Raw genomic sequence first — 24,088 nt, 5'->3', positions numbered from 1 at the left:
CAGTTCCATACTTGAAACCTTTATTTCAAAATAAATAAATGACTTTTTTATGTTCTCTGTGAACAAATCTGTCTTAAACTACATTATTAGCATCACAAAGTGTCATGTATGTAAAAAATAAATAAATAAATAAATAAATAAATAAATAAATAAATAAATAAGCTTGACCTTTTGTGCATTTGTTATTGAAGCTTCCTGGATCTTCAAATAAACACACAGCGAACCTTTCCAGCTTCCAGAACGTTAAAGATTTCTGTGGTATATATATATATATATATATATATATATATATATATATATATATATATATATATATATATATATATATACACCTACCAAAAGTTTGGACACACCACCTTTTCAACAGGACAATGACCCCAAACACACCTCCAGGCTGTGTAAGGGCTATTTGACCATGAAGGAGAGTGATGGGGTGCTGCACCAGATGACCTGGCCTCCACAGTCACCGGACCTGAACCCGATCGAGATGGTTTGGGGTGAGCTGGACCGCAGAGTGAAGGCAAAAGGGCCAACAAGTGCTAAGCATCTCTGGGAACTCCTTCAAGACTGTCAGAAGACCATTTCAGGTGTCTCTTGAAGCTCATCAAGAGAATGCCAAGAGTGTGCAAAGCAGTAATCAAAGCAAAAGGTTCTTTGAAGAACCTAGAATATTATTTTCAACGTAGAAGACATATTTTCAGTCGTTTCACACTTTTTTGTTATGTACGTATATAATTCCACACGTGTTAACTCATAGTTTTGATGCCTTCAGTGTGAATCTACAATTTTCATAGTCATGAAAATAAAGAAAACTCTTTGAATGAGAAGGGGTGTCAAAACTTTTGGCCTGTACTGTGTATAGAGCTAGGAAGGGTGAATCGTGTGCTACTTTATCCATCTGCCCATCACATTACACTCAGTCTTGGATCTGCCCACTCCATCAGCAGTAGGAGGAACACAGAGGGCCTGTTTTATTGCACAACTACAAGTATGAAGTTGTCTCCTTTTCCCATATCCACTCTCCTTTTTCTCGGGTTCTCATCGGGTTCTCCTCAGGTTGTCCTTGTTCTTTTCACATATAACCAGGGCCAGCTTAGAAGAAAAAAAAAAGATCTCTTTTGCAAATCTTACCACTCTTCAGCTTTTCAGATCAGGTTCCTCGAGGAACGTGGAAGCAACGCTTCTCGACATACGACAAACCACTCATTTAAGAGAAATGTCTGAATCTAATAGAGAACTTGACGTCTATCTGTAAGACCATGACGCCAGAATAAAAGCTGGAAAAAGACTGACATTCTTTGAAATATATGCACATGAATTTCCATTTACATTTTGCATGTATTCACACATTTTTCTTATGTCTATTCGGCAAAAAAAAACAAAAAACAAAGCAATACAAAGAAACTGTGGAGCATCTGAAAAGATGCGCTCTCTTCCATGATGTTCTGGTATGTACGCTCATCTCCTTATGTGGGCTTGGTTCTATTCACATGTAAAACACAGAAAGGCGTGATTACAACACACACACACACGCACACACACACACACACATGCACAAAGTGTGTGTAAACCCCTTGTCTCACTTCAAAGCTCTGATGGTATCAAACCCAAAGTCAGTTTATTATCAATTCCAACCAACCTCCAGCCGCTGTGACGTGTTATTTTCAGAGGCATCCAATTAAGCATGATAATTATAGCTATCCGGTAGAGCTGATTATATTTTGCCAAGTGTTTGTGTAGATAACAGTTTCGGGTGTGACACAGAGCTCAGAACAAACACGGGTCGAGTTGAATTCATAAGGAAAAGTGTGTTTGTTAGAAAAGTAACAAATGACGTCATTTCCGTAAGAGGGACGTGAAGGAACTCCATTGTTCACAATTCAATTAAAACAAACAAACAAACAAACAAACAAAAAAAGACGTTAACATGAAATTATAAACATTTAGAATATCTGAATGGAGAAATCACATCACCTAAAGTGTGTGTAGCTTTTACAGACTTCCTATGAAACGCCGCCACCTTGTGCACCTTTTGCGTTCTTGCAGTTCGTCTCAGTTAATAATTCCAACAGCGAAGATGCTTTCTGTCTCATCACACATCACATAAATAGGTATTAAAGTAATTCCTATCTAACTCCATATACATTAGAAGGGTTTACTACTTGGCTCCACCTTCTTGTACGTGAAGCCCCACCCCCAATTATACACAGCTACGGGTTCCTCTTTGTCAGTAACTTCGTATTGTTCCACGTTTTGCAGATTTGTATTCAATTCACTCTCTCTCACTCATTTTCTACCGCTTATCCGAGCTACCGAGGCATCGAGGCAGTATACACCCTGGACGTTGTGCCAACCCATCACAGGGCACACACACACACTCTCATTCACTCACACACACACACTACGGACAATTTTCCAGAGATGCCAATCAACCTACCATGCATGTCTTTGGACCGGGGGAGGAAACCGGAGTACCCGGAGGAAACCCCCGAGGCACGGGGAGAACATGCAAACTCCACACACACAAGGCGGAGACGGGAATCGAACCCCGACCCTGGAGGTGTGAGGCGAACTTGCTACCCACTAAGCCACCGTGCCCCCCCTATTCAATTCATAAATGTTATATTATTTTTCAATGTAAAAAAAATAGATAAAATGTACTGACAAAAAAAGTGTCACTCTGTAATCAATTGCTGTGGTATAAGAGGAATAAACTAGTTTAGGATGTTAAAAACCAGACTTAGCATTTGTAGCACTGATTTCCAGGATTTTTTTGTATGGACCAGAGTGAAATAAAACCCAGACGGCGTTAAGATTATTAGAAGTATTAGAATTTTTATTTCAGTGATGGCTCGTGTTTTTGGAACGGATTATCCACAATATCTTGTTGCCGCCCTTCCGAGCGACGGTTTTTCGATAATAAAAAAGTAAAATTCGAATCAGATTGTCGTTTGCTGCCAGGAAAAAACAAACAAAAAAACAAAATCACAAAACATATAAAACATAACATTAAAAAACAGAAGGAAAAAAAATTGCTCATAATTCATCCTTTTTCTTTTCAGAGTCTGATTTTGTGCTTTTCGCTTTAGTCGGTTTGCTCTGTGTCTTTTTGGATGATGCTTTTGCCGTCTTCTTCGCAGCTGGCTTTTCCTTTTTGTCTGTTGTTTTGACTTTCGTTTTTTCCGAAGCTTTTGTTTTCTTCTTTGTTTTTCCTGCCGGTTTGGTTTTCTTCACAGTTTCAGTGGGCACCTTTTCTGCAGACGCCGTGTCATCCTGCTTCGTGTCTTTGCTGTCGGTCTTCGCGTCGGCGCTCGTGTCCGTCTTTTCCTCCGAGGTTTTGTTGACTTGTTCTTTCTCGGGGGTTTCCGTCTCTTCCGTCCTTGCCGTATTTTCTCTGTCGGGCTTCACGCCGTCCTTCTCTGATCCCGTCTCGTCGCTACTGTTCTTCTCCTCTTCTGTTTTCTGGAACTCTGCATTCAGAGGGCTTGAGAGCATCTTTAACAGTTCTTCTGCCTGAATTCGCTCCTGAGGAATCGAAGATGAGTGAAATGAAGGCAAGATATCAGAAATGATCAGACAAGGCAGATATTGAGACGGACAGGCAAAAAATAAAGACGGACAGCAAAACAAACAGCCAGCCAGAGAGAGAGAGAGAGAGAGAAAGACAGACAGATAGTGAGACAAAAAGAAAAAGAGATAAATAGACAGACAGATACAGAGATAGACAGGTATACGAGGTAAAAGATGAAGATATTACAGTCAGTAAGACAGAAACAGACAGACAGACAGACAGACAGACGGCAAGACGAAACATACGGATAAATAGACGTACAGAGAGATAGAGTGAGAGACAAAAATATAGACTGACATACAGATAGACAGAAAGATAGACAGAGACCGACAGACAGAAGGAATCTGAATTATTAATGAGGCACATAGAGATAAAGATATATTGGGTTAGATATATTGTCGGCCTGTGGCTCAGTGACGTCTCCACACAGCCGTGGACTTGTGTCTTGCCTTTTCGTTGTGTCGAGGATCCAGAGTGAACCACAGGGCCACCGCACACCTCTGACCTTTTGTCACGGCTCGGACTCCATGAGGGTTCTCCTTACCGGCACTGAAGGCCACGATGCGACCGCACTGAGGCTTCACCACTGCCTAGTGAGAGAGAGAGAGAGAGAGAGAGAGAGAGAGAGAGAGAGAGAGAGAGAGAGAGAGAGAGATAGATCCCTGTTTGACAGTGCATTCACAACTCATTCCTTACATCAAACACACAACAGCGCCCCACGCTGGTCAGATAACCTATTACTCTTGTTATTATCGGATAAAAAAAATCTCACTGTGACGGTTTTGGCATCAAGTTCTGTGAAGATGAAATCTCCTCCTTCAAAGTCATCATTGAGGTAAAGAATGGCGCTGAAAAGAAAAGCATACATTGTAAAGACATAAGTGAATCCTGTGGTGTGTTGTGTGGTGTGCTGTGTTTTTTTTTTGTGGTGGTGTAGTGTGGTGTTGTGGTGTAGTGGTGTAGTGTTGTGTGGTGTGGTGTGCGGTGTGTTGGTGTGGTGTGCTGTGTTTTTTTTGTTGTGGTGTAGTGTGGTGTAATGGTGTAGTGTTGTGCTGTGCGGTGTGTTTCTGTGCTGTGCGGTGTGTTGTTGTGCTGTGCGGTGTGTTGTTGTGCTGTGCGGTGTGTTGTTGTGCGGTGCGGTGTGTTGTTGTGCTGTGCGGTGTGTTGTTGTGCGGTGCGGTGTGTTGTTGTGCGGTGCGGTGTGTTGTTGTGCTGTGCGGTGTGTTGTTGTGCTGTGCGGTGTGTTGTTGTGCTGTGTGGTGTGTTGTTGTGCTGTGTGGTGTGTTGTTGTGCTGTGTGGTGTGTTGTTGTGCTGTGTGGTGTGTTGTTGTGCTGTGTGGTGTGTTGTTGTGCAGTGTGTTGTTGTGTTGTTGTGCTGTGTTGTTGTGTTGTTGTGCTGTGTTGTTGTGCTGTGTGTTGTTGTGCTGTGTGGTGTGTTGTTGTGCTGTGTGGTGTGCTGTTGTGTTGTGCAGTGTGTTGTTGTGCTGTGTGGTGTGCTGTTGTGTTGTGCAGTGTGTTGTTGTGCTGTGTGGTGTGTTGTTGTGCAGTGTGTTGTGTTGTTGTGTTGTGCGGTGTGTTGTTGTGCTGTGCGGTGTGTTGTTGTGCTGTGTGGTGTGTTGTTGTGCTGTGTGGTGTGTTGTTGTGCTGTGCGGTGTGTTGTTGTGCTGTGCGTGTGTTGTTGTGCTGTGTGGTGTGTTGTTGTGCTGTGCGGTGTGTTGTTGTGCTGTGCGGTGTGTTGTTGTGCTGTGCGGTGTGTTGTTGTGCTGTGCGGTGTGTTGTTGTGCTGTGCGGTGTGTTGTTGTGCTGTGCGGTGTGTTGTTGTGCTGTGTGGTGTGTTGTTGTGCTGTGTGGTGTGTTGTTGTGCTGTGTGGTGTGTTGTGCTGTGTGGTGTATTGTTGTGCAGTGTGTTGTTGTGCTGTGTGTTGTTGTGCTGTGCGGTGTGTTGTGCTGTGCGGTGTGTTGTTGTGCTGTGTGGTGTGTTGTTGTGCAGTGTGGTGTGTTGTTGTGCTGTGTGGTGTGTTGTTGTGCTGTGTGGTGTGTTGTTGTGCTGTGTGGTGTGTTGTTGTGCTGTGTGGTGTGTTGTGCTGTGCGGTGTGTTGTTGTGCTGTGTGGTGTGTTGTTGTGCTGTGTGGTGTGTTGTTGTGCTGTGTGGTGTGTTGTGCTGTGTTGTTGTGCTGTGTGGTGTGTTGTTGTGCAGTGTGTTGTGCTGTGCGGTGTGTTGTTGTGCTGTGTGGTGTGTTGTTGTGCAGTGTGTTGTGCTGTGTGGTGTGTTGTTGTGCTGTGTGGTGTGTTGTGCTGTGCGTGTGTTGTTGTGCTGTGTGGTGTGTTGTTGTGCTGTGCGGTGTGTTGTTGTGCTGTGCGGTGTGTTGTTGTGCTGTGCGGTGTGTTGTTGTGCTGTGCGGTGTGTTGTTGTGCTGTGCGGTGTGTTGTTGTGCTGTGCGGTGTGTTGTTGTGCTGTGCGGTGTGTTGTTGTGCTGTGCGGTGTGTTGTTGTGCTGTGTGGTGTGTTGTTGTGCTGTGTGGTGTGTTGTGCTGTGTGGTGTGTTGTTGTGCTGTGTGGTGTGTTGTTGTGCTGTGTGGTGTGTTGTGCTGTGTGGTGTGTTGTGCTGTGTGGTGTGTTGTGCTGTGTGGTGTGTTGTTGTGCTGTGTGGTGTGTTGTTGTGCTGTGTGGTGTGTTGTGCTGTGTGGTGTATTGTTGTGCAGTGTGTTGTTGTGCTGTGTGTTGTTGTGCTGTGCGGTGTGTTGTGCTGTGCGGTGTGTTGTTGTGCTGTGTGGTGTGTTGTTGTGCAGTGTGGTGTGTTGTTGTGCTGTGTGGTGTGTTGTTGTGCTGTGTGGTGTGTTGTTGTGCTGTGTGGTGTGTTGTGCTGTGCGGTGTGTTGTTGTGCTGTGTGGTGTGTTGTTGTGCTGTGTGGTGTGTTGTTGTGCTGTGTGGTGTGTTGTGCTGTGTTGTTGTGCTGTGTGGTGTGTTGTTGTGCAGTGTGTTGTGCTGTGCGGTGTGTTGTTGTGCTGTGTGGTGTGTTGTTGTGCAGTGTGTTGTGCTGTGTGGTGTGTTGTTGTGCTGTGTGTTGTTGTGCTGTGTGGTGTGTTGTTGTGCTGTGTTGTGCGATGTGGTTTCAGACGTACCTGTAGTCCCGGTACGTGTACGCTGGCGGCTCTTTCACACACTCATTGAGCTCGGAGATCAGGAGGCAGTTGTCTACATGTACTGGGTGGCTCAGGTCATGTCTGGCTTCCTGTTTCTCTGCACAGGATGGTACAGAGACATGACGCAATGAAAGCTTAGTAAATGCTTTGGTGTTATATACACAATTATATATTATATACAAATATTGTATTTATGGCATTTGGCAGACGTCCTTATCCAGAGCTGAGTAACTGAGGATTAAGGGCCTTACTCGGGTGCCCCTGGAGTGGCAGCTTGGTGGACATGGGATTCAAACTCAAGACCTTCAGATCACTAGTCCAAAACCTTAACCACGGAGCTACTGCATCCCTTTACTATTTATTTTATTATACCCTGAGTGGTGGCTCGATTACGATTGTTGGGATCTGTGCAGAACATTTTCACCGTGCTGTAACGTGTGTGTGTCAGAATACAGGCTTTTATCCTATCGTATTCTTCCCCATGACGCAGCTTCTCTTACCCTCGATGGCAGAGCGACAGACCAGGTGTGAGTAAGAGAAGTACAGAGGAGACTGGAGACTGAAGTACGACTCCACCACACTGCGAACCTTCTCACTGAGGTCGAAAAACAGACGAGCACTCTTCAGAGGAAGCACACCTTCCTGACCGAGCTGTCTCACACACACAGACACACACACACACACACACACACACACACACACACACACACACAGACAGACACACAGACAGACACAGACACACACACAGACAGACACACACACACACACACACAGACACACACGCACACACACACACAGACACACACACACACACACACAGACAGACACACACACACAAACACACACACCCAGACACACACACACACATAGACAGACACACACATATACACACACAGACAGACAGACACACACACACAGAGAGACACACACATATACACACACAGACACACACACAGACAGACACACACACACACACGCACACACACACCCAGACACACACACACACACACACACACACACAGACACACATAGACAGACAGACACACATATACACACACAGACAGACAGACAGACACACACAGAGAGACACACACATATACACACACAGACACACACACATACACAGACAGACACAGACACACACACAGACACACACAACATCAGTTATAAGACTGAATTAACATGTTCATAACCTGACATATCACAGATATTACATTCCAGTGAAGGCAATGAAGATGAAGGTGATGCTGCAGAAGTTTCTGGAGAACCTTTACCTTAAGAGCTTTGAGAATTGTGACTCCCTGGAACATCTCACCGGGCGAGTGAGGACTCGGTCTTCCTCTGTAGCCGTCGCCTTTCTGTGCTGCTGTCTATAGCAAAGCGTTCAAATATATAAACAAACACATAGTGGGTGTCGTGTAGTAATCAGATATATCCGTACTCTAATACCTCTCTACTCAGCAGTTCTGTAAATCTCCTCTTTTCATATGGACCACAGAAAGGCTACGATTGTCACTTTGATGCCGAGATAATTTCACCTGATGCGTTAAATTTCAGTTGAACGAAGCACTGCTTATGGCTGTAGCGTGGTTTATCATCAGTGATGTCATCTTCACTCACTAACAAGACGAAAGGTACGCATACTTATGCACTATTCTGTTGTGTAGTACAGACAGCCAATCAGGTTTCAGTATGCAAATTAGGCCCATGAAGCATCTGTTCTGATGAGGGTTTGGGGGCGTGGCCAAATACATTTGCATATTCATATAACCTGATATAGTATGTACAATACCTCTGTATTACTCATGCGAAATAGGAAATTATTGTACAGAAAATGCGGTTTAGTGGTTAGCACGTTTGCCTCACACCTCCAGGGTCGGGGGTTCGATTCCCGCCTCCGCCTTGTGTGTGTGGAGTTTGCATGTTCTCCCCGTGCCTCGGGGGTTTCCTCCGGGTACTCCGGTTTCCTCCCCCGGTCCAAAGACATGCATGGTAGGTTGATTGGCATCTCTGGAAAATTGTCCGTAGTGTGTGTGTGTGTGTGTGTGTGAGTGTGAGTGAATGAGAGTGTGTGTGCCCTGTGATGGGTTGGCACTCCGTCCAGGGTGTATCCTGCCTCGATGCCCGATGACGCCTGAGATAGGCACAGGCTCCCCGTGACCCGAGAAGTTCGGATAAGCGGTAGAAAATGAATGAATGAATGAATGAATGAACGTACAGAAAATTTCTACGTTTTTTAAAAACGGAAAAAAAAAGTTGTACAAGGTTTTTCAAACGCTTTCCCCATCCATTTAATTGCATTATACGTATAGAGTTCATCTTTTAAAGTAGATTCTGTACAATTCCAAGAGCAACGATCAAACCGACCACTTCCACACACTTACGTTTGAAAGCCGGTGTAATTCGCGACACTCGTCGTCGGTGATCGCGTCGTCCAGAACGACTCTCTGGGACCCGTTCAGAGCGTTGGCCGTCATGCTGACTCTGATTCCATCGAACACCAAGCCGCCCTCTGTAGTAGGTGCTGAATTATCGGCTAATAGAAACACGGATTTTAGCCATCTTAGGGACGTGTGCAAAAGTTAGCATCCCCCTTGGTCTCAATATACAGTATGTAATGCTCTTACTCTGTTACTAAGTTCCTATAAACTAAAGAACAATCTCCAGAAGTTTTTTTTCAACTGTAATATTACAACATTACAAATGAGAGGATCTGAGAGTCGGTTAGATATAAAAGGATGTAAACTTTTGCACTTGCAGCAGCCTGCAGCTCACCATCTTTAATCATCTTGGTGATGTCTGTGGAGTCCTTCGTCTTCTCCTCCACTAGCGTCTCGATTTCTTTCATCAGGTTGCCGATCTCTTCGGTGATGCGAGCCGCTCTCTCTCGATCGGCGCTGAACGGCACAGAGACGCGACACGGTCATGAGAACGGAATAAACGCTTGCGTGTCACATTGGCCCATATGTGGTCCTGAATCAGACCCAAATCTGATTTTTTCCTATGTGGCCGTAGTGTGAACAGCCAAGGCGGATTTGATGCGATTTTTACGTCGATCTACATCGACATTCATCACAATTATGCAAAAAAAACAAAAAAGTTTTCTCCGGCACAAACCTTTTTTTTTTTTTTTTTTTTTTTGCGCCGACGAAAACGTGACAGAAACGTGACTGGTGACGTGTGTGTGTTAAGAGTTTTATATAAAGTGGTTACGTGAACCAGCTCATAATGTTTGCGTTGAATGCATTACATGATATGTTTGCTTGCACCAGATGATACGATACTTCCTCCGTAACCTCGCCGACTTTTTAGCGCGACTGCGTGCTGCGTGTGACGTCATCGTTATCGTTCGTTCGCGCATGCGGGTCAGTTCGAAACAGCAAACTGTTCACACTGGTATCTGATATAGGCCACATTTTAAAAGGTAATGTGAACAGCCAAACAAAAAAAATCACATCTGAGCAAAATATCCGAATCGAGCGTTAAGACTCGCGGTGTGAACGTGGCCTTAGAGCTGTTATAGTGATGGTGTGATAAAGCACAGAACGATCAGAGCAGTGTTTTCATTCGCTTACATCATAGCAATGTATCAAAATTTATCGGTTTTTCAGAGCTGCGTTCTAATCACATTGAAGCGGATTCCATCCTTAGGAAACGAATATCAGATTTATTTCTTACTTTTGCTTGTCCCTGAGTTTCTTTGGCATGATTTCTTCCGGCGTCCACGTGTCCTGAAAAACAACAACAACCAGAAAGCTGAGTTATATCCAAGTACCACAACATTACAGGACGGTCTGAACCACGGCTTTGAGACTCACCGGGTCGACAAACGTGACTCCGAAAATTTCATCTCCGAAATACAAGAGCTCTTTCTCCAGCACGGACTTCTTGATGTATTGCTCAACAACCTAAAGGTTCAATAAATACAGAAAATAAAGACATCAACGTTCATCTATATATTTGTAATTTAGATATTTAAGGTCTTCGGTGTTGAATTTCTCAACAGGACGTCGCTTTCTTTGTGCAGTTTCTTCTGCTGTTGTTATTCTGTGTCAAATGTTTAGTTGAAGCGGAATGAGCCGCGAGTTTAGATCGGCTGGCCTTTAACCCGAGGGGAACATTATATACACTCTGTATTGTATTATACAACGCTGAGCGGTTATATCGCCTTCACTAAGACCAGAGATAATCTATTGCCCCTTTACCACCGAGGCAGTTTGAGTGCAGGTTCGGAGCCTAATTTTGAACCAGTTCTTTCTGTTTCGACCGCCAAAGCACCGGCTCTGAACCAGGAAAAGTGGTTCTTAAGTAGCACCAAAACGTTGCTAGTCTAGACTTAAGAACCGCTTATGTCAGGGGCTGTGGGCAGGGCTGTGGGCGGGGCTACTGTTAGCGCATTTGATAATGCTCCTTAAGTATACTAATGTTTAATACACTTTTACTTTACCGCGATATAATCAGTTATCGGCACACATGATAGTAGGTAGCTACATGCTAAGGCTAACTTTTTTCTATGATAATAATAAAATAACGTTATGTACTTTCTCTATCACAACCTCCGTTTATACAGATTACACGGAGCCATGAGCATTAACAGTAAAGCAACCTCCACCATTGTTCAGGGTTTCTGCAGGGTTTAATCAGTCAAATTTAAGACCTTTTTATGACCATTATGATTTGAATTTATGACCTACACGATTTAAGACGTGGCTAAATGTTTTTTATGACCTTGTATGGAAAATCCGGACGTGTTTATGTCTTTTTATGGCCTTAAATTCTTATTGTTAAATTTATGACTTTTTATGACCCCGCGGAAACCCTGATTGCTGATGTTGTGTTTGTGTTTGCCGCTGCTGCGCTAACGTTGCTGTGTAACGTGACACGTATACAGTGACGTCACACTCGGCTCTGTGACGGCTCTCTGCTGATGGAAAGGCAACCCGGTTCTTAGAAGGTTCGTCAATGGAACCAACTTTGAACCAGCACCAGGAACAGCACTAGCTCTGAACCAGCACCAGGAACAGCACTAGCTCTGAACCAGCACCCGGTTCTTTTCATTAATCCACTCTGTGATGGAAGAAGAAGAGGAGAAAGAAGAAGAAAAGCAGCAGAAAAAGAAGAACCTGAGTTTTGTTGCTTTACCTCAGAATTGTGTACAAAAATATACCCCAATGCCCCGAAAGTGCTCGAGTTGTTCTGACAAGCCTAATCGGTCGCTGAATTGTTCTGAAGCTTTCTATTCTACTCAATGATAGTGATGTATATTAATACATGTAATGTCTGATCTTAATCAGAGCTATGCATCAGCATATATACACTGCTTCTAGAATATTCCACACAGAGTACAAGTTGTATCTTGTCCCGAACAAATGAACATAAGCGTTGTGCTGTGTAGTGATGTAGCAAGCGAGCACCTCTCTGGCAGCGATAGCGGCAGCTTTATCTTCTCCCAGCATGGCCGAGTAATACGCCAAGTTCTGCTTCATCACCTCATCGTCAGGGTGGAAAAGGAGGAAGGTTTTAGCGCATTCGATAGCCTTCTCGTACTGTTCGGCTGGAACAGAGACGCAGGGACACATTAGTTAACGAACAGCAGAGAAAAGCATGAATTATACGATTTAATTTGAACTAATCGACATCAAGCAGCTTCAAATTAGATAAAACAAAAGTAAATCAGGTGCGAGGGATGATCTGCGACGGAATCGTACTGTTGTAGTAGGAAAACTGGAGGTAGTTGAAATGTGAAGGCAGGAAGTCTTCAAATGGTTTTTCTCTTCCGGCGGTGGACGCCAGCTCCACGATGCAGTTCTGCTTGCAATTCAGAATGTACAGGTAGTGATCTGTGTGAAACATCGGCCACATAAACACGATCAGGAACACACGTGCACGCCAACATCAAAATTACACAAAACATCACGACCGTGTTGACGATAAAACTGTCAGCTGCATGCCTGAGATGGATTGGAAGAGGTCAGCATTGTACTCCATGTAGTTGTATCCGTCGTAGTCGTACTCGCCCTCGCACAGCGCACGGCACTCCGCGTCAGCGGAGAAGAACTCCTCGAGCGCCTTCTCAAAGTGTCCGAAAGAGGAAGAGAAGTCATCTGCGCTGTACAGCCGCTTTCCTTCCAGAAACTCAGCCTGAAACATCACATCACGCACATCAATTAAACACAGAGCCGCGTAATCCTGCACATGCCTCAAAGTAACGTCGGCGTCTCACCATGTGAGGTCTTTCCTCCAGGTCTTTAAAGTCCGTCTCCTGCACGCCGGGCATCATGCCGTAGTACTCCAGGTTCTGTCTCATCTCCATGTGGTCAGGATTCGCTACGTAGAACGTGTTCGCCGCAGCCACAGCTTTGTTAATCTTATTAATCTGCGTATGCAGAGAAACGAGATTTATTTTAAACTCAGATACGTCGCAGGTCACGATTAACAATAAGGACAACTATAATGCGATGTACCTGTAAATCAATGGGGGGTGGGGGGTGAAACATTAAGAATATAAAAAATGAAGAGTAGATAAACGTTGTGTACGTACAATTTAAATGGTATAAATTACTCAAAACTATTTTTTATTTGTTAAAAAAAAGGGATTTTAAAGTGAAATAAATAATAATAAAAAAAAACTTTAAATGACGTTTATTTATGACAATAAATGGTCAATGACGATTTTACTCAATTTTAATTTGACGCTATTTTATGCTTATTACAGCTTAATTATTCACCTTATTACAAACCAATAACAAAATACTTTGTATTTACATTGGACAAAAATTGGACAAAAATGTTGGACAAAAAACGGTAACCATGGTAACCGCCTCTTTTATTTCTATGCTACTATAAAAAAACAACACACACTATGGGGGTTTGGAACGTACCATTTGATGTTAGCATGTAAAGCTAACACTTAAGGTCTGAATAGTGGATAAATGTGGGATTGTGATGTTGTGTCTTAGACTAAGGGTGTAAAATATTTTAAATCACGACTGAATGGTGATATTCGTGACTAGAAAGAATCTCGTGAACGACTTTAAATGTGTCTCGGCATGTACCATTTAACTCCACCTAAAGACGTGGCACCCAAATCTCAGTGTGGGAGGAGGGGTTGGGGTGCAGAGTAGTGATGGGTTGTTCAAAGGAGTCGGATCTTTGAATCGAATATACGTGCGTGGAAGATTTAGGCAACCGTTGTATTCAATTTACTCGGATAATAAGTAATCGTATAAAGCAAAAGTATTGTTATTTTGCTCGTTAGAATAAGAGAGTAAGATTTCAGTGAACAATGTAATAGTAAACTATAGGGGAAAAAAAGTAAGTGAGTCGTTTGGGGGATGAACGAATCGAGCCGAACCGACTCGTTAAAAAGACTCGAAATTTCCATCACTATTTTTAAGAAAACGTTCAAAAACTTTTTTTTTTTAACAATCACACTTTACAAACTGACCGGTTTATGTATGGTGTTAAACCTGCAGACATGCACTAACTTTTTAAAGAAAATAAATGACGTGTACCTTAAAATAAGCAACTTGTAAGTAATTATACGGGGTTCTTTTCTTGAACTCGAGCTCCATCTCAGCACTGATTTTATGTACAGACGGTGGGCCGAGTTTCTCCGCCTCGCACCGGTTCACACATTCGGCCCGCTGTAGCACGCGCTGGAAAAATCCCAGGTCTTGGACCGGACCGGCGCCGGGAAGCGGGACGGGAGCACCGGGCTCGATGTGCTGGAAGGAGGTGATGTTGGCGCACGATAAGCGACACTCAGCCTTCACTTTACGCACCATGTCCTTGTTCCTCAGCGCGCGCTCCATGTTCAGGATGACCGACAGCCAGTCCTGCTTGTAGTACGCTTCCACTGCGTTGTCGAACAGCAGGTCATACGGCTCCAAAACACCGCCGAGCTCCGTTTCACACGAAACAGACAACAGCAGGAGGACAGCGAGGTGAAAGACGATGGGGGACATGATGGAGAGCTGCCTGAACCTAAAGCAGCAGCGCGCTCGCGCACTCAGCACAGAACGGCCACAAGCGCTGCACAAGTTTCCTAACCAAGGGGGCGGGGCTATGGCTGTAAGGGGCGGGGCAAGCGCTGTGATGGACGGTACAGTAGCTGTAGTGGGCAAAACAGACGCTGTAATGGGCGGGGTGATGGCTATAATGGGCGGGGTCGTTGTTTATGAGGCGGGGACGAGGGAATAACATCAAGCGTTTCTAGAAAAACTAATGATCATATATTAAATGAAGAAAATCTTCTTCTTCTTCTTCTTCTTCTTATTATTATTGTCATTATTTTTGTTATTATACTTTTTATCATTACTATTACTGTTACTGTTACAATATTATTATTATTATTATTGTCATTATTTTTGTTATTATAATTTTTATTATTATTATTACTGTTACTATATTATTATTATTATTATTATTATTATTATTATTATTATTATTATTATTATTATTACTGTTGTTATTATTACTGTTATTATTACTGTTGCTATTATTTTGTTATCATTATTACTGTTATTATTATCTGCCGTTATGAGTTTTAGTAAGCTTTCTAATTATTCTCCGAGAGACATTGTGCAGAATGAACTATATTATTACTATTATATAGTTAACATTATTACTATAATATTACCATTTCCATAAACATACAAAGTCAAATGTAGAATTACGAGCAAAATCAGGAACGTGATACATAAAGAAACAAATTATTGCGTAAAATATACACGTGTCATTTAATCACGTTTTAATAATATACGTAAAAAAAAGTTGACCTCTTCAAGATGGCGGTTTTGTTAACGTGTCTGAGTCTAATCATTTCCAGTTACATGTGACAACGAAAGTGCCATACCAAATATTGCAATTTATTATAAAACATAAAAGCATCATTGTCTCCTTCTTGGATGTATATCATCTTATATACGTAAATAAACGAATTATTATTTAAACAAAAAGTATTATTATGAGACACCAACACGATGTTCTACATTTAGTCAGGCGTTTTAATAAGAGTACCAATAAGCGAACCGGAAGCTTGCCAACATGTTTGGTCCCATCAGTACTGTGTTTTTAATCAGATTCGCAGGTTATGAAACGTGAATAGTTTTTAATTTAAAGGACATTTCTGTAATATTTTATCTTGGGTTAAATCTTAGTATCAGCAGAATACAAGTAAACATCAGCGCTGTCAAATGGATCAAACTGTCAGTTTACCGAATCAGCCTAAGAAATTAGGCCCAGGTAAGAACAGTGATTATTATTATTATTATTATTATTATTATTATTATTATTAATAATATTGTTGATATTATTATTTATTATTGTCATTATTATTATTATTAATTTAGTAATTATTATTGTCATATTTTTGTTACTCTTATTGTTATTGTCATTATTATTATTTATTTATTTATTTATTTAGTAATTCTTATCATCGTCATTATTTTTGTTACTTTTATTATTATTGTTGTTATTATTTATTTAGTAATTCTTATTATTGTCATTATTATTATTATTATTGTCCTTATTTTTGTTAGTTATTATTGTTGTCACTATTATTCTTCTTCTTATTATTATTATTATTATTGTCGTCATTATTAATATTATTGATATTATTATTTATTATTGTCATTATTATTATTAATTTAGTAATTATTATTGTCATTTTTTGTTACTCTTATTGTTATTGTCATTATTATTATTATTTATTTATTTATTTAGTAAATCTTATCATTGTCATTATTTTTGTTACTTTTATTATTGTTGTTGTTATTATTTATTTAGTAATTCTTATTATTGTCCTTATTTTTGTTACTGTTATTATTATTATTGTTGTCACTATTATTATTATTATTATTATTATTATTATTATTATTGCTTTGTTCATCAGCCACAGCACCTGCTTTTGATTATCATAGAACAATGAAGTGCATCATCATCATCATCATCATCACCTGTTGTTACATAAACTATTAAAATAAATGTTACACATGATAATATCTAGCATTCTAACCTGCTTGCATTTCTGTATCATGTTAACATTTCAGCCACGTTGGTGGAAACCACCAGCAATCCGAACGGCCTGGAGCTGGTGAGCTCGTATCACACCAACCGAGTAGGAGACCCCATGGACCTTGTCTCTCTGGCTCAGCAGGTTCAGAAGGTACGCTGTGTACCTTTTCACACGAAGCCTCGGTTGTTGGACGGCTCCGGCTAATAACCTCCTTGTTTACTGTAGGGAGACGAATTTGTCCGAGCGAACGCCTGCAACAAGCTGACCGTCATCGCCGAGCAAATACGATACTTGCAGGATCAAGCCAGAAAGGTTGGAAAATATTTTTATTTATTGTCTGTTGTATTCTCAAATCTGATTGGCCAGAAGGTGTTGATTCATTTTCTAGATCAGCAGCACAGACAGTTGTGCAGGTTTATATTAGCATCTCTATAGCAACACTCGTTCAGTATGTGAAGACGCTTCGCATAAACGCTTTAAAGATAAAGTCTAATCATGGATTTTTTTTTAAAGATTTTTGTGATGGGACAACAAACATGATACTGCTTTTTTTTTTTCTTCAAAAGAGAGAAGTAATTTGTTATTAAAATATAATTAGAAATGGATAAAAAGTACATTGTAGTACATGCAAAAAAAAAAAAGTACATGCAAATGTTGCATTGTTAAGGAAATTGATCTGAAACCAGTAATAAAAGTCACATTGTTGATTATTTTCCAGTAACAGCATGTAAACAGCAGTAAAGTGTTTCATTGCTGACTTAATAAAACTTGTACAGTGTTTGTTTTTGTTCATCGTTGCCTTGTTCTCTGATTCGAATCATATGTTTTAAAATATAAAAAGACATGGAGGAATATGTTGTTTCAGGTGTTGGATGACGCTAAGAGGGACGCCGACCTGCACCATGCAGCCTGTAACGTCGTAAAGAAGCCAGGAAACGTGTACCACCTGTACGTGCGTGACTCTGGCCAGCGCTACTTCTCTATACTCTCCCCGAAGGTATATATTTTTAATAAATACTGCTTAAGAAAATATTCTTCAGGCCCGGACTGAGAGCAGAGTATTGAGCGTAATAGCGCTTCTCCACCAGACAGAGCTCCGTGTCGTGGCCGAATCTCAATCACACGATTAGCAGTAAAAGTAGGCGGGGTTTCGCTGGAGGTTAGAGAGGATTTAAATAGTGCTAGAATCCTGGAGCAAATATATGAATTCACTGGAAATTTTTTTACTCAGACCACAAGGAAGGAAAACGTCACATCCTGATGGTCTGTTTAAAACACCAGAAAATAGACTAAATTTAGATTTCGAAGAGCAGTTCCTGTTAGAAGCGTCTATCCGGACGTCCATGCACTATTTTAGCCCCGCCCACACGGCCGGGTGGGGCTCAAATAATATTAGTACTGTAGCAACGAAGGTGGAAATATTTTCCATCAAGACTGAGGAGAGAATCGTGAATCAATGCAATAAAGTATTCTTAAGAAGGATTGGCACATACTGGAGTAAAATTTAACAGGGGGACGTCAGTGGGCGTGGCAACTGCACCGTCCGGTGGAAAAGTTCTACTACTGATTCCTTTGACTATGAAAATTCGTGACAGGATCTGTGAACATGTCAGTCACTATATATCACAACAGAGCTATATTTATTTTTATATATTTTTTTTTGTTAATAAAGGAATGGGGTTCTAATTGTCCACACCAGTTCCTCGGGGCTTACAAACTGCAGCACGACATGTCCTGGACTCCACTAGAAGACGTTGAGAAGCGGGAAGCTGAAATCAGCGTAATGGACAAACTCCTGAACAGTCAAACGGCGCTTCCGTCTAGCACGGGACCAAACTTCAACGGTCTTCCAAACTGACTGGACGCTCTATGTGTGTGTGTGTGTGTGTGTGTGTGTGTGTGTGTGCTCAATATAATCAATTTAAACACACAAACAACGAAGAAATGAGGTGATGAGTGTATGTGGGCGAGTCTGTCTTCTGTTTCTGTACTAAAACCTAGAGACAAACAGATTATTATAAACAGACAGATTCTAGCAGGACATACGGCTGAAAAATTAGCCGACGTTGGAAAAATTGGCTGATGGACCACATGACAGAGAAAAAAAAGATTAGAAAGCTGTGAATGATTAAACCTGCTCGGGTGCAGAGCAGCAGACCCAAACGTTACGGAAACCATGTCAACAAGCCGTCATTTAAAGGGGAATTTGTCCTGTCATGCTTGTTGATGCAATATAAATACGCAAATAAGAAGGAAGTTAATCCAAAGTTTAGGAACATACAGCATGAAATGTCAGATGGCAGATTATGAAGAGCCAGGATTACTTGTATTACAGTGCGAACAGTGTGAAACCTCAAAACAACATGTACTAGTGTTCCCTTTAACTTGGGTTTACTAGGACCCAGGGGAAATCTTTCACTTGTGAAAAGCCTTAGAAACTTCGGGGTTATGATTTCAGGGAATTGTGTGAAATGTTCTATCAGGAGACTTTTATTCTGTATTTTCTGAAAGAAGTCTCCAGTGTTAGAACTTTGGAACATTTACGTAACCTCGTGGTCGTTTTTTTGTCTTAAATTTGTTTGTTCTGCCTGAACGGTACAACGTGGCTGCTCGTATAAAAATACAATAAAAATACAATAAAAAGTGTGTGATCATATTTTATTACAGCAGTTTTGATTATTTACTACAGTACGTATAAGTCTGGACTGGACGTTGTTTTGTTACGTATAGAAATTCAATGCGATCGATTTGTAAACGTAAGACGAACATGATAAAATTTGCGTATTTGATTAAAATTCAACACACACCCGAGGCATCATTGCGTAGCCTCGAGTCATCAGCTTGTCGGGCTACGGTGTGACATTATGTTTTCTAAGTAGGTGTTGACGTGAGGCAGTAGTTCCCAGTTGTCTGTCGCAACGCTCGTTTGCACAGCATCCTCACCTTCTCTGATCATCAGTAAAACGTGAAAAAGCGGCGGAAGGAAAAACAGAACCTTCCATTTGTTCAGTTCCTGTGAAATTACATAACCTTGGAAATGCGTCTTAATCAGATCCCCGAGAGTGTCACTTCCTGTCTTAAAACAAAAAAGGCTTATCTCTGAAGCGCTGGGTTCCCTCGAGGACATACCGTCCCAAAGACGATCGAACACGTCCTCCTTGAGCCGAAGCGGCGTACCAGGAGGTAAAGGCACGGGTAGAAAAATCTCAGGGAAGGACACTTTAACGTCCGGGAGATGAGTGTGCCAAGACTGGCCATCTTCCGTTGCGAAAATGGCACTTGCTCTTAAAGTCGTCGGGTACGGGTGATACGGCTTCAGGGTGACGCAGACTTCATGCGGCTTCCTGTCTCTAAAAAGGCAAGGCACGTAGATGTCGTTCACTCTTGCATAGTGTGACGTGTCAACCTCAAAATGCAGGCATATGGTGAAGATCCGATTGAATCGAGGGGCCGAGGTGTCGGCATGAGTCAGGAGGTACCTCAAAGTGACCTCTGAGGCAAAGCCCGGGGTATCGAGGTGCTTCCGGTAATCCTTGAACACGTCCATCTCCGTCTGGGCTTCTGTGTTCGGAACTACATCCCGAGTAGCGTTATTTTTAATCTTTACAAGCTGAAGGACGCAAATCTCAGCCTGAAGGATCGTCAAACAACTGCCGAGTTCTTCACTGGCGGTGATCGAGGACAACGACGACAACGACCGGACTTTGGCCTGTCCTCCTACGGGGGCTTTGGCGAGGATGCCGGCAAGTTTTTCCCAGGACAAGTTGGTAAGAAGGTTGTAGTAGAACCGAGCGTGGTCTTGAATATCCGTGTCCTCGTAGTGTTTGGACATGTGCTGCAGGAAATCTGCAAGTTGGATAAACATCTGGTTCAGAGTAGGGTGCTGGAGCAAGTTGCGGCATACCGCGAGAATGGCGGTGCCGACATTCCAGCTCCTCCTTTCGCAAAGGTTGGAATTGACCAGGATGTCAAGAAGGAAGCAGATGGTACTTCTCTGGGCAATCTGACTCTCCTGTGCTACTCGAGCCAGGATTTTAAGATGCCAAACCAAACTCTGAAGGGTCAGTTGAGAAGGTGGCATTTCCACAATGCACCTCTGAAGAGTTTTCAACAACTGGACCGGCCAAAGTGAATCGTCTAATTGCTCCTGTATCCGGTCGGTGAGGTTGATCAGATTCGGTGCAAGGTGACAGTTTCTGGAATACAGCTCGCGTAAGCGTCGGATGAGTTTCTCTGCAAGGTTCTCCATGTGGTTGAAGTGCTGGAGGAAAATGAAAATCGCCCGGAAAGATGTCACCAACATTTCCCTGCCTCCGTGATTGTCTACTATTCTGAGTAGAGCCATCACGTGATCGATCAGATACCCCAGACCTCGCCCGTCCTCTTCCTCGTTTGCCTCAAGGTGCACCAGACAGAGAAGATTTAGTTTACAGAGCATCGTTGTGCTGTCATTAAAGACGGTGGGGAAGAGGAATCGGGTGAGCTGAGGTGTGACGAGGACAGGCAAGCACTCCTCTCCACTGCTAGAGATGGGTCTGTTCTCGGGAAAGTGAAGAATGCAGTCTATGTAAAAGAGCTTCTCTGGAATCCTCAGCAGGGGGTGTTGTGCCATTCCGACAAGCCGCTTCAGCAGGAAATGCTCGTCCTCTGCGGTGAAGAGGCTGTCAGTGAACATTCCTTTCATAAACATTGTAGCGTGCATCAGCTCCACTTGGGTCGTTCCAAAAAGCCTGAGGAGCTGAGACTTGAATATGGCTGGAGAGATGCCCGGTACCATTGCCACCATCTCGACAAGTCCTCGGAGCAAGGCAGCCTGCGAAGGAGTCGTCATCAAGTAGGATTCCTCCAAGAGCAAGGACATTATGGACTTGAGCTCTTTGAAATCCAGCGATGTCGGCAGCTGGGGAACCTGCGCACTGTTGACAGACAGCACAGAATTTGCAATCTTGGCAGATATCCATCCAAATCCTTCGTTCCCGGCTAAGACGCTCCTGAGCTTGGCGTTATCCACATCTTCTTGTTGGGACAGAATCCGGATCGCGTTTTTAAGCGCCTGAGTGTAGAGCATGCAGTACGACTGATGCAGAACGGTCGTTTCATGCTGTTTTAAGTGGTAAAGAATCTCTAGCTTTTGGGACAGAAGGCCCGGGTGGCAGGTCTCCATCTCTCTAAGACATTCGCAAGCGATGGTTCGGACCGAGTGGAGACTCGGACCACCCACGTTATCGTTCGTGTCTTGGATCAACATGTACAGGAAGTTCAAGTAGTCCTCGGCAACTTTGGTTCGGCTGGACAAGCAGAACGTGCAGATCAGAACGTTAGTGATGGCCAGAATGAGGTGGCACTTCAGGCTGACGGATTTCAGAGGAGTGAAGTTGAGAATGGACACAAGCTCCTGCGCCGTCTCTTCTCCTGATGACGTAGTCGGGCAAAGGACTGTGGGATGCTCTGATAACACAGACAGCAGGAGAATCTAGAACACAAAGAAGAACAAACTACCAATTATTGGTTTTACTGTTTTCAAAGATTAACCTCAACATTTTAACCAGAGACGGCATTTTTGTGGAGCTTTGCGGAATATCAAAACCTTTTGTGTATCATCTAAACCGGGGGTCGGCAACCTTAAACACTCAAAGAGCCATTAGGACCCGTTTCCCACAGAAAAAAACACAGGGAGCCACAAAACCATTTGATATCTAAAATGAAGATAACTGCATATATATCGTTTTTTACCTTTATGGAAAGTAGAGAAAAAATTGTATTTATGAAATCAATGAACTGCTACAGAGTAAAAAAATATTTATTTCTGCAGGCAAACAAAAATATTTTGAACAGTTTGAACTAACCTTAACAAAAAAGACGCTGGGTCGAAGGTTACTTTCTAATAAAATGTTCAAACAAAAAAAAGTAAGTCGCTCTGGATAAGGGTGTCTGCTAAATGTATAAATTGCAGATTATTACAATTTTTTTTATTATTATTACTACCATTTATTTTCCTTTATTTTACTCTTTATTTAGTATTAACATATAGTCAAAGTGTACTGCATACTTCAAGTCTGTACTTTAAGCCAAAAAAGTCAATTACAGATGCCTTTGTTTCATAAAAATAAAAAGAAAGAAAGAAAGAAAGAAAGAAAGAAAGAAAGAAAGAAAGAAAGAAAGAAAGAAAGGGGGGGAAAGAAATTTTAGTTTTTATTATTTATTACATTAACATTGTAGAAATAATAATAATAATAATAATAATAATAATAATAATAATAATAATATCCCAGTGTGTGTGTTTTTTTTTTACCTTACCTTCTTGTTGTCATTTGTTTTGTCATCTCTCAGTCTGTCAAGTAATTCAGCTAAAAAGGTCTCTGCTGTGGTGCAGGACAAAAACTGACTCGGGCTCAATAAAAAACAGGAAATTCTTTGACCCCAGGATGTCATGATGCAGATGTAGGTTTATGGTGATGGAGCTGTGATGAAATAATAAACAGGTTGTTCTTTAAATGATCTGAAGGCTTAATAACAGCTCGTTTACTCCAAAAGAGACAGAAAAACAGTGCATACTAGCACACGGAGTGAATAATGTTAGAAATTAGTACATAGCTCTACATTTCTCATACTCTTTAGTGCACAAGTGTGTGTACACACACCCACACTCTCACACACACACACACACACACACACAAACACACACACACTCTCACACACACCCACACTCTCACACACACACACACACACACACACACTCTCTCTCTCTCACACACCCACACTCTCTCTCACACACACACACACACACTCTCTCTCTCACACACACACACACACACACACACACACACACACACACACACACACTCTCATCTCACACTTACACATACATACACACACTCACACATACATACACACACTCACACAAACACACACACAGACCTTCACGTGCATCAAAAACAAACTAATAACAACACGAAATGTGTACTTACACCTACAGAATGGTTCCTTCACACATTTAGTACACGTCGCCTTTAAAATAACACCTATGATGTTGAGTTTTAGGGCTGATTTTACACATTATTGATCCCACTCCACTTCTTTTCTGTCTCCAAAGCATAGCATGTCACGTGATTCGACTTTAGCAATACAACTTTATATACGGTGCATTTTCTGTATTTTATATATTTCTATAATCGATATAACATACTTTTAGACATATACATAAATACAGGAAATGAAAAAAGAGAAAATAGCAAACGTGCTAAAAAAATAAAAAAAAATAAATGACTTTTAATTTAAAATTGTAAGGCGGAAAAATAAAGGGAAACTCACTACTGCCACCTCGTGGTAATATAAATACAATGCGAACTAGATCAA

General features: G+C 42.0%; 3 protein-coding genes across 3 annotated transcripts; 1 reads left to right on the top strand and 2 right to left on the bottom strand.

The window, feature by feature from the left end:
• Window positions 1-2,809: 2,809 nt before the first annotated feature.
• Window positions 2,810-14,770, bottom strand: p3h1 (prolyl 3-hydroxylase 1). Its single transcript, XM_027168945.2, has 15 exons — window positions 14,229-14,770; window positions 12,938-13,090; window positions 12,666-12,855; window positions 12,423-12,554; window positions 12,129-12,268; window positions 10,533-10,622; window positions 10,393-10,445; window positions 9,490-9,611; window positions 9,099-9,250; window positions 7,989-8,084; window positions 7,215-7,365; window positions 6,694-6,811; window positions 4,344-4,419; window positions 4,021-4,161; window positions 2,810-3,525 (listed from the first exon to the last, which is right to left on the bottom strand). The coding sequence occupies exons 1-15, from the start codon at window positions 14,679-14,681 to the stop codon at window positions 3,037-3,039; spliced, it is 2,556 nt and encodes an 851-aa protein (XP_027024746.1). The 5' UTR covers window positions 14,682-14,770; the 3' UTR covers window positions 2,810-3,036.
• A 957-nt stretch (window positions 14,771-15,727) lies between these two features.
• On the top strand, window positions 15,728-19,378 carry c2h1orf50 (chromosome 2 C1orf50 homolog). Its single transcript, XM_027168891.2, has 5 exons — window positions 15,728-15,960; window positions 16,767-16,882; window positions 16,958-17,044; window positions 17,598-17,729; window positions 18,405-19,378. Exons 1-5 carry the CDS (start codon window positions 15,912-15,914, stop codon window positions 18,588-18,590), a joined length of 570 nt encoding a protein of 189 aa, XP_027024692.1. The 5' UTR covers window positions 15,728-15,911; the 3' UTR covers window positions 18,591-19,378.
• ap5b1 (adaptor related protein complex 5 subunit beta 1) lies at window positions 19,377-23,845 on the bottom strand. The gene is made up of 3 exons (XM_027168890.2): window positions 23,701-23,845; window positions 23,030-23,193; window positions 19,377-22,205 (listed from the first exon to the last, which is right to left on the bottom strand). Exons 2-3 carry the CDS (start codon window positions 23,162-23,164, stop codon window positions 19,569-19,571), a joined length of 2,772 nt encoding a protein of 923 aa, XP_027024691.2. The 5' UTR covers window positions 23,165-23,193; window positions 23,701-23,845; the 3' UTR covers window positions 19,377-19,568.
• Between the last annotated feature and the right edge of the window lie 243 nt (window positions 23,846-24,088).

Source organism: Tachysurus fulvidraco, chromosome 2 (genome assembly GCF_022655615.1).
Source record: "Tachysurus fulvidraco isolate hzauxx_2018 chromosome 2, HZAU_PFXX_2.0, whole genome shotgun sequence".
NCBI classification, from domain to species: domain Eukaryota; kingdom Metazoa; phylum Chordata; class Actinopteri; order Siluriformes; family Bagridae; genus Tachysurus; species Tachysurus fulvidraco.
Note: the sequence above shows the minus strand (reverse complement) of the source record. Positions and strands in the feature narration are given on the sequence as shown.